The 14,030-nt window shown below is 42.1% G+C and overlaps 1 protein-coding gene across 1 annotated transcript in view; it reads left to right on the plus strand.

Moving 5' to 3' along the window:
• Window positions 1–14,030, plus strand: part of Spg7 (Paraplegin) — a 794,115-nt gene that overhangs the window by 280,819 nt on the left and 499,266 nt on the right. The window contains 1 exon segment of the mRNA XM_067084903.1: window positions 3,716–4,063. Within this exon segment, the coding sequence (XP_066941004.1) occupies window positions 3,716–4,063 (348 nt within the window).

Below are 14,030 nucleotides of genomic sequence, written 5' to 3' on the forward strand. Positions count from 1 at the left end.
ATCTAACTGAATTCAAAGTTCTGTGTGCATCACCCCTTTCTGAACTAACCAGAAGCAAGGCTTCATTAGTTTTTGTTCTTTCATCTGTTATTCTATTTGTAGAAATACGACTGTGTGCGTCCGCTAACCACTGGTTCACAGAGTATGATTCTAACCTATTTTTGTCAGGATTGGCACTTTCAGCTCTTCCAAAGAATTGTGTGGCTTGCGTAATGATTGCTGCTTATGTCATTGTTCTAAATTGAAATGTGTTAATAGGGTTAGTGTTATTGTTATTGCTACTTGTGTCAGTACTTCCTTGAGTTAATGATATTCTTGAACTTGGCACTGCAATTCGACTTTGTCTATATGTTGTTTGTCGTAAATGGTAAGGTCTATTTCTAATTGCATTCCTCAATGCATTAAACGAACCCTGCATTACAATGGTATTCTAAAATCATATGAAGATCTATACCCAATACACAACAGTATTCAGTGATACATCATAAAAATCATGTTATGTTATTAAAAATTCCTATCTCTCAAACCTCAAAAAAAAAATTAACAAGATAAAAAAATACTTGAGAGAGAATTATAAATGTTATATACCTTTTGAGAGAGATAATAATAAAAGTCTTATATCTTTTGAGAGAGATTCTTCAAAAATACACTCACTGAGAGAGAGAATTTTCCAACTTATGTATTTTCTGGGCTCGACCTGTGCCACCCAGTGAAATAGTCCATTAGCACTGATTTCTAGGTATAAATATTGCTAAGTATACCAGAGAAAAAGCTAACCATAATGCCAGGGTTATGACCCCCAGATCGAACACCACTAGATGGTGTCGGTATACACAAGGGGTGAGTGGTTGCCACTACCACAGATCTTCGTCCTATAGATTTCTCCAATCTCAAAACCCCGAAAAGAGAGGAGCCGTTCCAAAGCCTCATCCTTCGCACCCAGCCAACCACCACCCCGGCCGCCATCTTCATTCCAATTTAGCACACCTTCCTAGATACACCGTGTTTTTCCTTGGTGTTGTTTTTTGGTTTTTTCTGCTATTCATCATGTCATCCCACCAGGAGTTTCCACCATCTAAGTTGAGTACCATTTCTTTTTTGGTTTTTTATTACAGAGGCATTATATTTGACTGTTCGTATATTGTTTACCAAGGTAAATAGTTTCTCGCAGCCGGACGTGGCTTGTATCTGCCTCTGTCATGCTGGACCCTCAGTCTTTGCATTTTATTAGCAGAATGTTTTTGCTAGTTTTTAATTTTTTTTCCATGCTCTACTCCGTTTGGAGCCTTATTTGTAGAATTTACCATTTCGCTGGTCGGAGGTTTGGGAGCCTGTATCATGACTGATCTAGGCTAGGGATGAAGGTACACCCCTCCCTTTTTCTGATCATAGTTTTCTCCATTTTCTCTGGTTTCCTTCCTCCACCAGCGAGTTGGTGCCTTCTCAATGGTGGTATTATTATTTTCATGATTGTAACTGATGTGTACGGGGATGGATGACATGTCTATTCTTGGATTAGTTTTTGTGTACGATTCGGCATCAGAGGTGGCCATTTTGGTATCCCCGCTTCCCGTATAACGGATGTTGTTTGGACCTCTCTGACGCTGAGTCATTTGTGCATTTATAAGTATATATATATATTTTTAAACTTCTCACATCAAATGGTTAACTTTTTTATGTTAGTATTCTTGATGTCAGGCAATTTCGATTAGGTATATTCTAGCCTAGCCTACTCGACTGAACCGTAATTCGGTTTTGAAGGGTTAGGCTAGACAGGATAGGCGCCTTTACACGATGCTCAGTCTACCTAGCTCACCTGACCAGACCGTTTTGAGGTTTTGGAGGGAGATGTTAGGTTTGTGAGGGAGTTCCTCATTCTTTCTTGGCCCACCTGACCAGGCCGTTAGGTTTTGGAAGGTGAGGTTAGACTAGTGAGGGAGTTGCTCTTCCCCCTTAGCCCACCTGACCAGGCTGTTAGGTTTTGGAGGGTGAGGTTAGGCTAGTGAGAGAGTTGCTCTTCACCCTTAGCCCACCTGACCAGGCCGTTAGGTTTTGGAAGGTGAGGTTAGACTAGTGAGGGAGTTGCTCTTCCCCCTTAGCCCACCTGACCAGGCTGTTAGGTTTTGGAGGGTGAGGTTAGGCTAGTGAGAGAGTTGCTCTTCACCCTTAGCCCACCTGACCAGGCCGTTAGGTTTTGGAGGGTGAGGTTAGAATAGTGAAGGGTCTCCTCTATTCATAGTCTACCACCTGACCAGGCTGTTGGTTTTGGAGGGTGTGGCTAGGTTATGCGAGGTTCTTCCCCCCCCCCCTCACCTGTAGCGCTCATTCTGGCCTTCCTGACCAAGCCAAAAGTTTTAGTTTTGGAAGGTAGGCTGGGATCGAAGGTTGCACAGGTTATTTCGTGTATATAGCCTAGTCCTTCTTTACCTGATCAGTTAGACTTTGACGAACGACCTGAGTGTCTTCCTAACAGAGGGAAACCGATTGGTTGCGTTCGGCACCCCAGTGGGGAGGTTTCATTCGGCTTCCAGAGGGTGCTACCCACCCGACTGGTCGCTGTTCGCTGGGCTTCCGCCATTCTGCTACCTTTCCCTTATCGGGCGGTGTTTCGTTTGCTCGCTTTTCACAGTTATAGCTGGAGCGTTGAACACTGTCCCAGGGATGCAATCATGAGTTACGCTATGTTTAGTCTCCGCCAGGTTAGTCAGATCTCTCGTTGTTATCGTCCATGTTACCACTCCGGTGGGTATGGTTCTCGGTTATTTGGCGTTTTCCACTATGTGGTTTCCGGCCTGGGCGATTGAGAGATGGGCCATATGCGAACACTCCTTTCCGCCACATTACGCCGATTCCATAATATGTGACATAACGAGATTTCAGTGGCAAATCATGGCAGAGTACCATAACGACGGAGTATCTTAGAGTACTTATTTTTAACATAATTAATAGTTAGCCATTCTGTAGCATAACCTGTGTTTATTAGTCTGTAATACCGGTTTCAATTCCGGCGGATTTTGCCTGATGACACGCATGTTTCATCGCCCATAAATCTGTGTTAAGGTAGCCTATTACCGCCGGACCTAACTCCGGCGGGCCTTGCCTTGACGTTACTCATGTACCGCCATTCCACTTACAGATGGTACGTTGTCAGGAGCCAGGGTGCACGGCGATTCTCCAACAGCCCTGTGGACACGAGGTGTGCCGATCGCACTCCAGCTGCTCGGTCCATATTGGGGACCCGGTCGTTTGGCACCCGGATGGCTGTGAAGTCTGCTACGCTCTGTACGAGTTAGTGGTGGATGAGTCGGTAAGTTTTAAGAGACTGCTAACCTTTAGTCTCTTTTTGACTTTAATGACTTATTTAGACATATATGGGAAATTGGAGAATCTTCTCAGTAAGTCCTGCCCTTTCTTACAGTCTGACCAAATCATCCGTGACTCTTCACTGTCGACCCTGAAGATCTGGGTCGGCGGATTTGGGAGGAACGTTGCGTCTGGCAATCCTTATGTCCTGTCGGAGGAGATTTGTAATCTCCTCTAAACCATCCCAAGATGACAACTTGTGTGGAGAGGTGGCGGAAGAGGTAGCGGCCATCAACATCCACCTCGAGCCGATGAGCGTGGATTTGGACCATCAGGTAGAAGGTAAGGTGGTGAGGCAGGGGGAGAGGGTCTTGGTAGTTCCCTTTTTAGTTCTCCTTCTTCTTCTTTTCAGGGGTTTACCAAACCAGCTACCCTTGGGGACAGATCTAGGTCTGTTATCCCCAAGGTGAAATCCTTAAAAAAGAAGGACTTACCAAAGTCCTCTAGACCTCAAAGGTCTAATCCAACAGCTCCCTCAAGGTCGTCGCTGGCTCTTAAATCAATAGCGTCCTCAAGTAAGGCTACTCCCCCGTCCAAAGGGTCGAGATCCAGGGTGTCTAAGGCTAAAACCCCACAGCCTAACTTTGACCCTGAGGCCTTCGCCGAACTTCTGATGCAGAAGTTAGACTCCAGGGTTGAAGCTAGGATACAAGACCTTTCCTCTCAGCTTGCTTCAAGCTTGGAGACTTCTGGTCAGTCAGTACTGTCATTGGCACAAAGGATGGAGGCCCAGGAAAGCTTGCTCTCCGGATTTATCCAATCCAGAGCAGTGCAGCACTCCCATGTTATTCCGGATGCCTCCAGACTGCCCCCCTTTGATAAGGGGAACCCGTGGCGGTTGGCTCTACACGCCCCCCTGCATAATGATACCCTGACCATCGAGGGTTTAGGCACTCGTCGTCTGGAAGGACTGGAGTTCTTTCCACCCGATCTGGTACCTCCCTACCCAGGCTATGCCAGGCTAACAGAGGAAGCCTGGATTAGATCCGACAAGGTCCCGAAGGAAACGGTTATCTTTCCCAGGGACCAAGCCCAATCCGCCCTGATGCACGCTCTCACTGACTGGGAGTGCGAAAATACAAAACTTACTCCCTTTAAAGGAAGTTTTACGATGTTCTCGATAGGTGACTCCATCCCTACCCCCTGCACGACTAAGATCGCAGAATTGACTATTCAGGCGGGAATAGATGGCAAACCGCTGCCTCAACTCCGGAGACAGATCCCACCTCCTTCTTTTCCCCGGGGATTCGAATATTGGTCGGGAGCTCCGCCACGTTCACAGTGGGTAAACTCGACCCCGAGTGTGCCTTCACCTTGTTCAGTGAACAGCTTCCCAAGATTCCGGAGGCCCTTCTGAAGGCGGAGTTTGAGGCTAGGTGCAGGTTGAGTCGCTCCCTGCATTCCATCACCATCACAGAGGTAACAGGTCCTGACGAAATCATTATTAGCGTCATTCCAATCGGACCTTTATGACTTTGTGGTGGTGAGACAAAATTGCCAGAAGCATGTCTTCACAGACGCCACTATCAGACATGAGCCCAATAGACTCTTGAGTTCTGTCTGGGGACCTAACATCTTCCCTGAGGATGAGGTCAATAATGTTCTGGCGGAGGCAACCAGAGCAAATCAAAGTCTTCGCTCCCGCTGGGGTCTCCCTTTTAAAAGGAAGTCCGCTGAGATCTCCGGACCTCAACCCAGTGAAAGGAAGAGGTTCAGGAGATATAGGAAACCCCAGGCTCAAACTGTGCTTCAAGCTGTACCGGTCTCTCAGATCGGACAGCCTTCTACATCCAAAGCTCAGCCTCAGCAGCAGTTCGTACTGATGCAGCCGGCTCAGCAAGCCCCTTCTCTGCCAACCTTCGTAGTGTCCCCAGCCTTCAACGCTTCGTTTGAAAGCCAAGGGGCTTTTCGAGGCTACAACAGGTATGCGAGGGGGAGTAGAGCCAGAGCTGCCTACAGAGGTAGGACTGCATCCAGACCTCTCTCCCGCGGAAGGGGAGGCCGAGGAGGCAGAGGAAGTAAGTCCTCTTCCAATCAATGAGTCTCCTCAGGTAGGCGGGAGGTTACATCTCTTCCGGGACTATTGGACCTTCAGTCCGTGGGCCCACAGCATAGTTTCAAAAGGTCTGGGATGGAGCTGGAGCAGGGGGCCTCCTCCGCCAGTCAGGTTCCATCAACCTCCATCCAAAGACTTACTGGACTTTGTAAAAGACCTTCTTCAAAAGAAGGCAATAAAGAAAGTGAGACACTTGAAATTTCAAGGCCGTCTGTTCAGTGTCCCAAAGAAAGACTTAATCCAGCAATGAGTAATTCTAGACTTGTCTCGTCTCAACTTATACATTCAATGCGACAAGTTTCGCATGCTTACAATCTCGCAGGTGCGGACCCTACTTCCCCGTGGGGCCGTCACCACCTCTATAGATCTTTCAGACGCATATTATCACGTCCCAATTGCGAGAAACTTCTCTCCTTACCTAGGGTTCAGACTAGGGAAACAAGCATACTCGTTCAGAGTCATGCCATTCGGGCTCAACATAGCGCCCAGAATTTTTACCAAACTGGCAGAGACAGTAGTCCAACAGCTACGGGCCCAAGGGATTATGGTAGCCGCATACCTGGACGATTGGATAATTTGGGCATCCAACGCCAAGGAATGTCGAAAAGCAACATTCATAGTGATCAACTTCCTGGAATTCTTAGGATTCCAAATAAACAGGAAGAAATCCCGTCTAGTTCTGGAGGCTCAATTTCAGTGGTTAGGAATCCAATGGGACCTAAACACTCACAAACTGTCACTTCCGCCAGCCAAAAGGAGGGAAATAGCCAAAGCTACCAGACAGTTCCTCAAAAACAAAAGAGCCTCTCGTCGTACCCAGGAAAGAGTCCTGGGTTCTCTTCAGTTCGCATCAGTGACAGATTTGCTGCTAAAAGCCAAACTGAAGGTTATAAACAGCTTGTGGCGGAGACGAGCCAACAGCAGAAACAGGGACAAGATGTCTCTAATTCTGCCAGTACTGAGGAAGAGGCTTCGACCATGGTCAACAGTCAAGAGTTTGTCAAGGTCAGTACCTCTCCAATTTCCCCCTCCATCATTAGTGATCCATACGGATGCTTCCCTAAGCGGATGGGGAGGATACTCCCAACACAAGAAAGTTCAAGGAACATGGTCGACTGTATTCCGCCAGTTCCATATCAACATTCTAGAGGCAATGGCAGTATTGCTAACACTAAAGAAACTACGTCCAACCAGACAGATTCACATCAGACTGGTACTGGACAGTGCAGTAGTTGTACATTGCATAAACAGAGGGGGCTCCAAGTCGAGCCATATCAATCAGGTAATGATCGCAATTTTCTCCCTGGCAAGGAAACATCTTTGGCACCTGTCAGCTACCCATCTGGCAGGTGTTCGAAATGTCATTGCAGATTCACTATCCAGGACAACTCCGCTGGAGTCGGAATGGTCCTTGGACAAGGCATCATTCGAGTGGATTTGTCTTCAGGTACCAGGTCTCCAGGTGGACCTGTTTGCCACAGAGAGCAACCACAAGCTTCCATGTTACGTTGCTCCCAATCTAGACCCTCTAGCTCATTCCACGGATGCGATGTCAATCGACTGGAACAGGTGGCGAAGGATCTATCTGTTTCCACCAATAAACCTATTAATGAAAGTTTTACACAAACTCAGATCATTCAAAGGTCAAGTAGCACTTGTGGCACCCAACTGGCCGAAGAGCAATTGGTTTCCTCTCCTTCTAGAGTTGAAACTCCGGCGCAAACAAATCCCCAGTCCAAGATTGACACAAGTAGTACAAACTCGGACTGTGTCAGCTTCCTCAAGAATTCTGAATGCCCTAGCTTTGTGGACTTCATGAAGTTTGCAGCTCAGAAAGACGCTAACATTGATCCTCTTAATACACTGTTCATAGAATCAGACAAGAGGGAATCTACTCTCAGACAATATGACTCAGCAGTTAAAAAGTTAGCATTATTTCTGAGGGAATCTGAAGCTCAGGAAATGACCACGAACCTAGCAATCTCTTTCTTCAGGTCATTATTTGAGAAAGGACTGGCCACTAGTACTATTACTACAGCAAAATCTGCTTTAAGAAAAATATTTTTACATGGCTTCAATATTAACCTTACAGACTCATATTTTTCATCAATTCCTAAAGCATGCGCTCATCTTAGACCAGCAACCCGTCCTCACACGGTTTCCTGGTTTTTGAATGACCTACTTAAATTGGCATCAGACAATGATAATGAATTATGTACATACTCGAGTCTGTTAAGGAAAACGTTATTTCTAGTAAGTCTAGCCTCAGGGGCTAGAATTTCTGAACTGTCTGCTCTCTCTAGAGAACCGAACCATGTTGATTTCCTCCCGTCAGGTGAAGTTCTGTTGTCTCCGGATCTCAAGTTTCTAGCAAAGAATGAGGATCCACAAAATAGATGGTCTCATTGGAAGATTATTCCCCTTCCACAGGGTCTGTCCTTATGTCCAGTTAACACTTTAAAAGCTTATTTAAATAGAACTTCTAATAGGAATTCAGGCCCTCTTTTTGTTAGGGAAAATGGAGGAACCATTTCCTTAAAGGCCATCAGGCAACAAATACTATATTTCATAAAGCAGGCAAACCCGGATTCAGTAACTAGGGTACATGATATTCGGGCGGTGGCCACCTCAGCTAATTATTTTCATAATATGAATTTTGATGACCTTAAAAAGTATACGGGCTGGAAATCACCAACAGTGTTCAAACGCCACTATCTTAAGTCTCTAGAGACTCTTAAATATCCACAGTAGCTGCAGGAAATATTGTTCCCCCAGCCCCAGACTAGTTTATGTAACCTTAGTTTATCCTATTGTTTATATTTCTCTCACCTACCTGCCTCGTTTACTTGCCCTGCCTTCTAACCTTTAGGTCAGGCCTGCTTCACAGCCTGACTCATGACCGTTTCATGGATATCCTGTTTGAATCTTTTTGTTAGCCTTATGTGTCTTGGTGTTAGTTATTTTATAATTTAGACTGTGTACCTTATTATGTTAATTATATTTTTGATATGAATGTTTTGGGTTATTAAAACAGTAATTTTCTCATAGTTTTATTTAGCTCCATTAAGGTAATTCTTAGAGGGTTCCACCAAGCTTTTGTATGGCTGATTCTCTGTCACTATTTCACTGGGTGACACAGGTCGAGCCCAGAAAAGGGATTTTGATAGGGGAAAAATCTATTTCTGGGGGAAGACCTGTGTCACCCAGTGACCAATCCCTGTACTTCTTTTTCCCCCCCCAAGTGGCATACCAAGCTTGGAGGGTGCTAACTTGGGATGAAGATGGTGGTTGGCTGGGTACGGGGGATGAGGTTTTGGAACGGCTCCTCTCTTTTCGGGGTTTTGAGATTGGAGACATCTATAGGACGAAGATCTGTGGTAGTGGCAACCACTCACCCTTTGTGTATACCGACACCATCTAGTGGTGTTCGATCTGGGGGTCGTAACCCTGGCATTATGGTTAGCTTTTTCTCTGGTATACATAGCAATATTTATACCTAGAAATCAGTGCTAATGGACTATTTCACTGGGTGACACAGGTCTTCCCCCAGAAATAGATTTTTCCCCTGTCAAAATCTCTTTTCTGTTACCATCCTCCAGTCTGAATCAGTTGTGGTTCTGTTTAACCCATTCATGCCCAAATGACATAGTGGTACGTAAAATTACCCTACTTCCCTTCCTACCCGACTGATATACCGCTACATGAAATTTACCGAAATGTTTCGTACGTGTGTTAAGAGTAAATTTTTTTTTTATTCGGACAGTTAGTGGTTTCCATAGGTTAAAGCATACCTTGGACCGTGTAACTCAGGCATCAATACGCCAGCCAAGCAGTTCCTGTACTGCGCATGCGCAAATCCCTGGCATAGTAAATTTCTCACAATGAAATCAGCTGATCCTACCCACGCTTCTCGCTCGTATCTTACATTTTTTATAAAATGTGGGATTATATTATTGGAAACACACTGTTTCGTACACTCTTTTTCTATAAAGTTTTTAGTTCCTGTACTGCGCATGCACAGATCCCTTGCATAGTAAAATTCTCACAATGAAATCAGCTGATCCTACCCACACTTCTCTTTCGTATCTTACATTTTTTTTTTACATTTTTTATAAAATGTGGGATTTGTATGTGGGATTACATTATTGAAAACACTCTGTTTCGTACCCTCTTTTTCTAGAACTTTTTTCACCAACTGTACTTATTTGTTTTTCGTTCTTTTATATGTCGATATTTAGAGAATTTTGTGGGCTTTCTCATAAAAAATAATTCATTTGCCTCACTCTTATAGTTTTTGAGCTACGAATGATAATGTTGACAACGGTAACATTTTTTTTCATTTCGATCAACTTATAACATCAAAATGAAACTGTTGCCTTTACCAAAACCATTTTTCTTGACTCTCACTGTATTCCTCAACCTTTGCTCTACATTTTCGTATATTTACAAACGTAATTCCTATGAAAAATAACCGAGATAGAGCTCTTCAAAAAAAAATAACTAGCACTAATTCTCACTGTACGCAGGGCAGTGAGCTCTGTTTCTTACCCTCTTTTCTATCAATTTTTTCACCAACTGCACTTATTCGTTTTTCATTATTTTATACATCGATATTTATGGTTTTTGAGCTACAAACGATAATGTTGACAATGTTAACTTTTTTTTTGTTTCGATCAACTTATAACGTCAAAATGGAACTGTTGCCATTACCAAAACCATTTTTCTTGACTCTCATTGTATTTTCGAATATTTACAAAGCAATTCCTATGAAAAATAACCAAGATAGAGCTCTTAAAAAAAATGACTTTCTATCGCTAATTCTCACCGTATACCGGGCAGAGCGCTCTGTTTCTTACCCTCTTTTCTATCAGTTTTTTCACCAACTGGACTTATTCATTTTTCAGTATGTTATGTATCGATATTTGGAGAATTTTGTTGGGATTTCTCATAAAAAAAATTAATTTGCCTGACTTTCATAGTTTTTGGGCCACGAATGAAAATGTAAAAATAAGTAAAGATTTTTTTTTAATAACAAACTTTTTTGGATTTAGAGGGCTGGGACTTTTATTCTGACTATTCCACCATTAAATATAAGCATTGAGAAAAAAAGGACAGCAAAATGAACGTTGTTGGCATAAAATTTCTTTTTTTGCTGAATTTTCGAAATAATTATTTTTTCTCACCGTCGACCGCTCCCAGACACCTCGAATCTCTGGTAGGTGCGGCGCTCAAACTATACAGATGCGAAAGTGTTAACTGCTGCCTTTTTTATCACTTTCGTGACCAACACAAATGCACTGTTGCGTTCGCTTGTAGACACTCAGGATACCAATCGCTGTAGAAACTGCTTTTGCTTGTAGACATTCAGGATACCGGTCACTGTAGACACTGCGTTCGCATGTAGACACTCAGGATACAGCTCTCTGTAGACGTCCAGTATACGGCTCACTGTAGACGTTCAGTATACAGCTCGCTGTAGACGTTCAGTACAGGGCTTGGTGTAGATGTTCAGGATACGGCTCGCTGTAGAAGTTCAGTCGTTCATTTGTTGTTTTTAAAAGTTGTGGGTGTTACTGGATGCTTGCATTTTCGTTCACCGTTGTTATGATTCACTTCATCACTTGTTATGATTCGTCGTTCTGTTTTGGCTGTTGATGTGTGTAGAGGGATGCTTGTTATGAAATTCTGGTATGCGTCTTTCACACTGCCTTCCACTGCAATTTATTATGGCTTCTTTTTGGATTCCGCTTCAGCTGATACCATTTATGTCGTGTTCTTTTTATCTTTCTTTCTGTTTATGTCTGCTATTAGATGCCAAGTTAAAAAGATTACTTTCTTTATAGATGCTTATCGTTCTGGCTATGTTATGTAGTAGCGTATTTAGTCCCAGGAGGCTTATGAAGACACTTAGTAGTTTCTTTCTTTCATTAGCACCAAAAGAAACAAAGTTACAATAGGTTACAAAATGAATTGCAGTGCAAGATTAAAGTGTGAGTCAAGTGTGAGCCTTTCTTCTTATATCAACCCACTACTGGTGAGGCCTACGACCTCGCTCTTTCTTCTTCTGCTTCCTTGCCATCTCTCTTCTTCTGTGTTCCTTTCCTTCTCTGCACTGGACTTCTTAAGGATTTCTGGAAGTCAACTGTCCAGCCCCCATTGTAGGCAGGAAATTGCTTTTGTCCTGTCCTTGGTAGATGGCTAATGGTTGAGACTTATCTAAAGACGCCCCACTATGGGTGGATTTTTGGAATCGCACCGCCTCCAAAGGAGGTGCTTTTCACGTCACCGGACGTTATGAGTTCCGGTGGCTGTTTATCCAACTAAGGCCACCATGCATTTTGTTACGAATTCCTTGTGATTTCCAGCTCGATTAAGTGCAGTCATAATGGCTTCATAACCACAGCACAGTCATAACATGTACCCAAGTTTGGCTTTGTAATCACAACACCTGTTTTGCTTTTCTAGCACTGGTTTAAAAATGCCTTTATGATTTTCAGTTCGATTAAGCGTACCCGAGTTTGGCCTCATAATCACGATATAGCCATAACACTTCTGTTTTGCTTTCAGTCTCTCTCTCCCTCTCTCTCTATCTATCAATGTCTATTAACCCTTAAACGCTGACTGAACGTATCGCAAGTCGACTAAAATTGTCTGTCGGGTGATGAGTGGATGTACCGTACGTCGACTACAAAAAATTTCAACCTTCCGTCAACTTTGACTCGACCGAAATGGTAGAAAAACGCAATTGTAAGCTAAAACTCTTACATTCTAGTAATATTCAATCATGTACCTTCATTTTGCAACAGATTGGAAGCCCCTAGCACAATATTTCGATTTATGGTGAATTTAAAAAAAAAAAATTTTCCTTATGTCCGCACGGTAACTTGGCCGAAAATTTCAGAAATTCTATCGTCATTTTGCCTTAATTTTTGCACCGCTTTATATTAGCCGTTACATAAAGTTTTATATATGAAAATGTGTGCAATTTCATGTAAAATACAACTAAAAACAACCCATGGTTGTAGCTTTTATCAGTTTTGAAATATTTTCATATAAATCACGATAAGTGCCAAAATTTTAACCTTCTGTCAACTTTGACTCAACCAAAATGGTCGAAAAACGCAATTGTAGGCTAAAGCTCTTACATTCTAGTAATATTCAATCATGTACCTTCATTTTGCAACAAATTGGAAGTCTCTAGCATAATATTTCGATTTATGGTGAATTTTTAAAAAAACTTTTTCCTTACTTCTGCGCCAGGTAACTTGGCCGAACATCTCAGAAATTCTTTTGTCACTTTGTCGTAATGTTTGCACCGTTTTATATTAGTCGTTACATAAAGTTTTATATATGAAAATGTGCGCAATTTCATGTAAAATACAACAAAAGATAACTCTTGGTTGTAGCTTCTATCAGTTTTGAAATATTTTCATATGAATCACGATAACTGCCAAAATTTCAACCTTCGGTCAACTTTGACTCGACCGAAATGGTCGAAAAACGCAATTGTAAGCTAAAACTCTTACATTCTAGTAAAATTCAATCATTTACCTTCATTTTGCAACAAATTGGAAGTCTCTAGCACAATATTTCGATTTATGGTGTATTTTTTAAAAAACTTTTTCCTTACGTCCGCGCGCGGTAACTCGGCCGAACATCTCAGAAATTCTTTCGTCACTTTGTCGTAATGTTTGCACCGTTTTATATTATTCGTTACATAAAGTTTTATATATGAAAATGTGCGCAATTTCATGTAGAATATAACAAAAAATAACTTATGGTTGTAGCTTCTATCAGTTTTGAAATATTTTCATATAAATCACGATGTGCCAAAATTTCAACCTTCAGTCAACTTTAACTCGACCGAAATGGTCGAAAAACGCAATTGTAAGCTAAAACTCTTACATTCTCGTAATATTCAATCATTTACCTTCATTTTGCAACAAATTGGAAGTCTCTAGCACAATATTTCGATTTATGGTGAATTTTTGAAAAAAACTTTTTCCTTATGTCTGCGTGCGGTAACTCAGCCGAACATCTCGGAAATTCTTCCGTCACTTTGTCGTAATGTTTGCACCGTTTTATATTAGTCGTTACATAAAGTTTTATATATAAAAATGTGCGAAATTTCATGTAGAATACAACAAAAAATAACTCATGATTGTAGCTTTTATTGGTTTTGAAATATTTTCATATAAATCACGATGAATAGAAAAAATTCTACCTTCAGTCAACTTTAACTCAACCGAAATGGTCGAAAACTGCAATTGTAAGCTAAAACACTTACAGTCTAGTAATATTCAATCAATTACCTTCATTTTGCAACAAAGGGGAAGTCTCTAGCACAATATTTCAAGTTGTGGTGAATTTTTAAAAAAAACTTTTTTTACGTCCGAGCGTTACGAATTCATGCATCATTTTGTGATAATATTTTCTCTGTGTTGCTTTATTCGTTTTACAATTTGTTATATACCAAAATCATCGCAATTTAGTGTAAAATACAAAGAAAAAAATAACTCATTAGCTTTAACCGTTTTGCTCACAGCGCGATTAGTATACAATTATATATAACATTTTTTTTTTGCTCTGTCATATATTTCAATATTTATAT

Source organism: Macrobrachium rosenbergii, chromosome 41 (assembly GCF_040412425.1).
Source record: "Macrobrachium rosenbergii isolate ZJJX-2024 chromosome 41, ASM4041242v1, whole genome shotgun sequence".
Classification (NCBI taxonomy): domain Eukaryota; kingdom Metazoa; phylum Arthropoda; class Malacostraca; order Decapoda; family Palaemonidae; genus Macrobrachium; species Macrobrachium rosenbergii.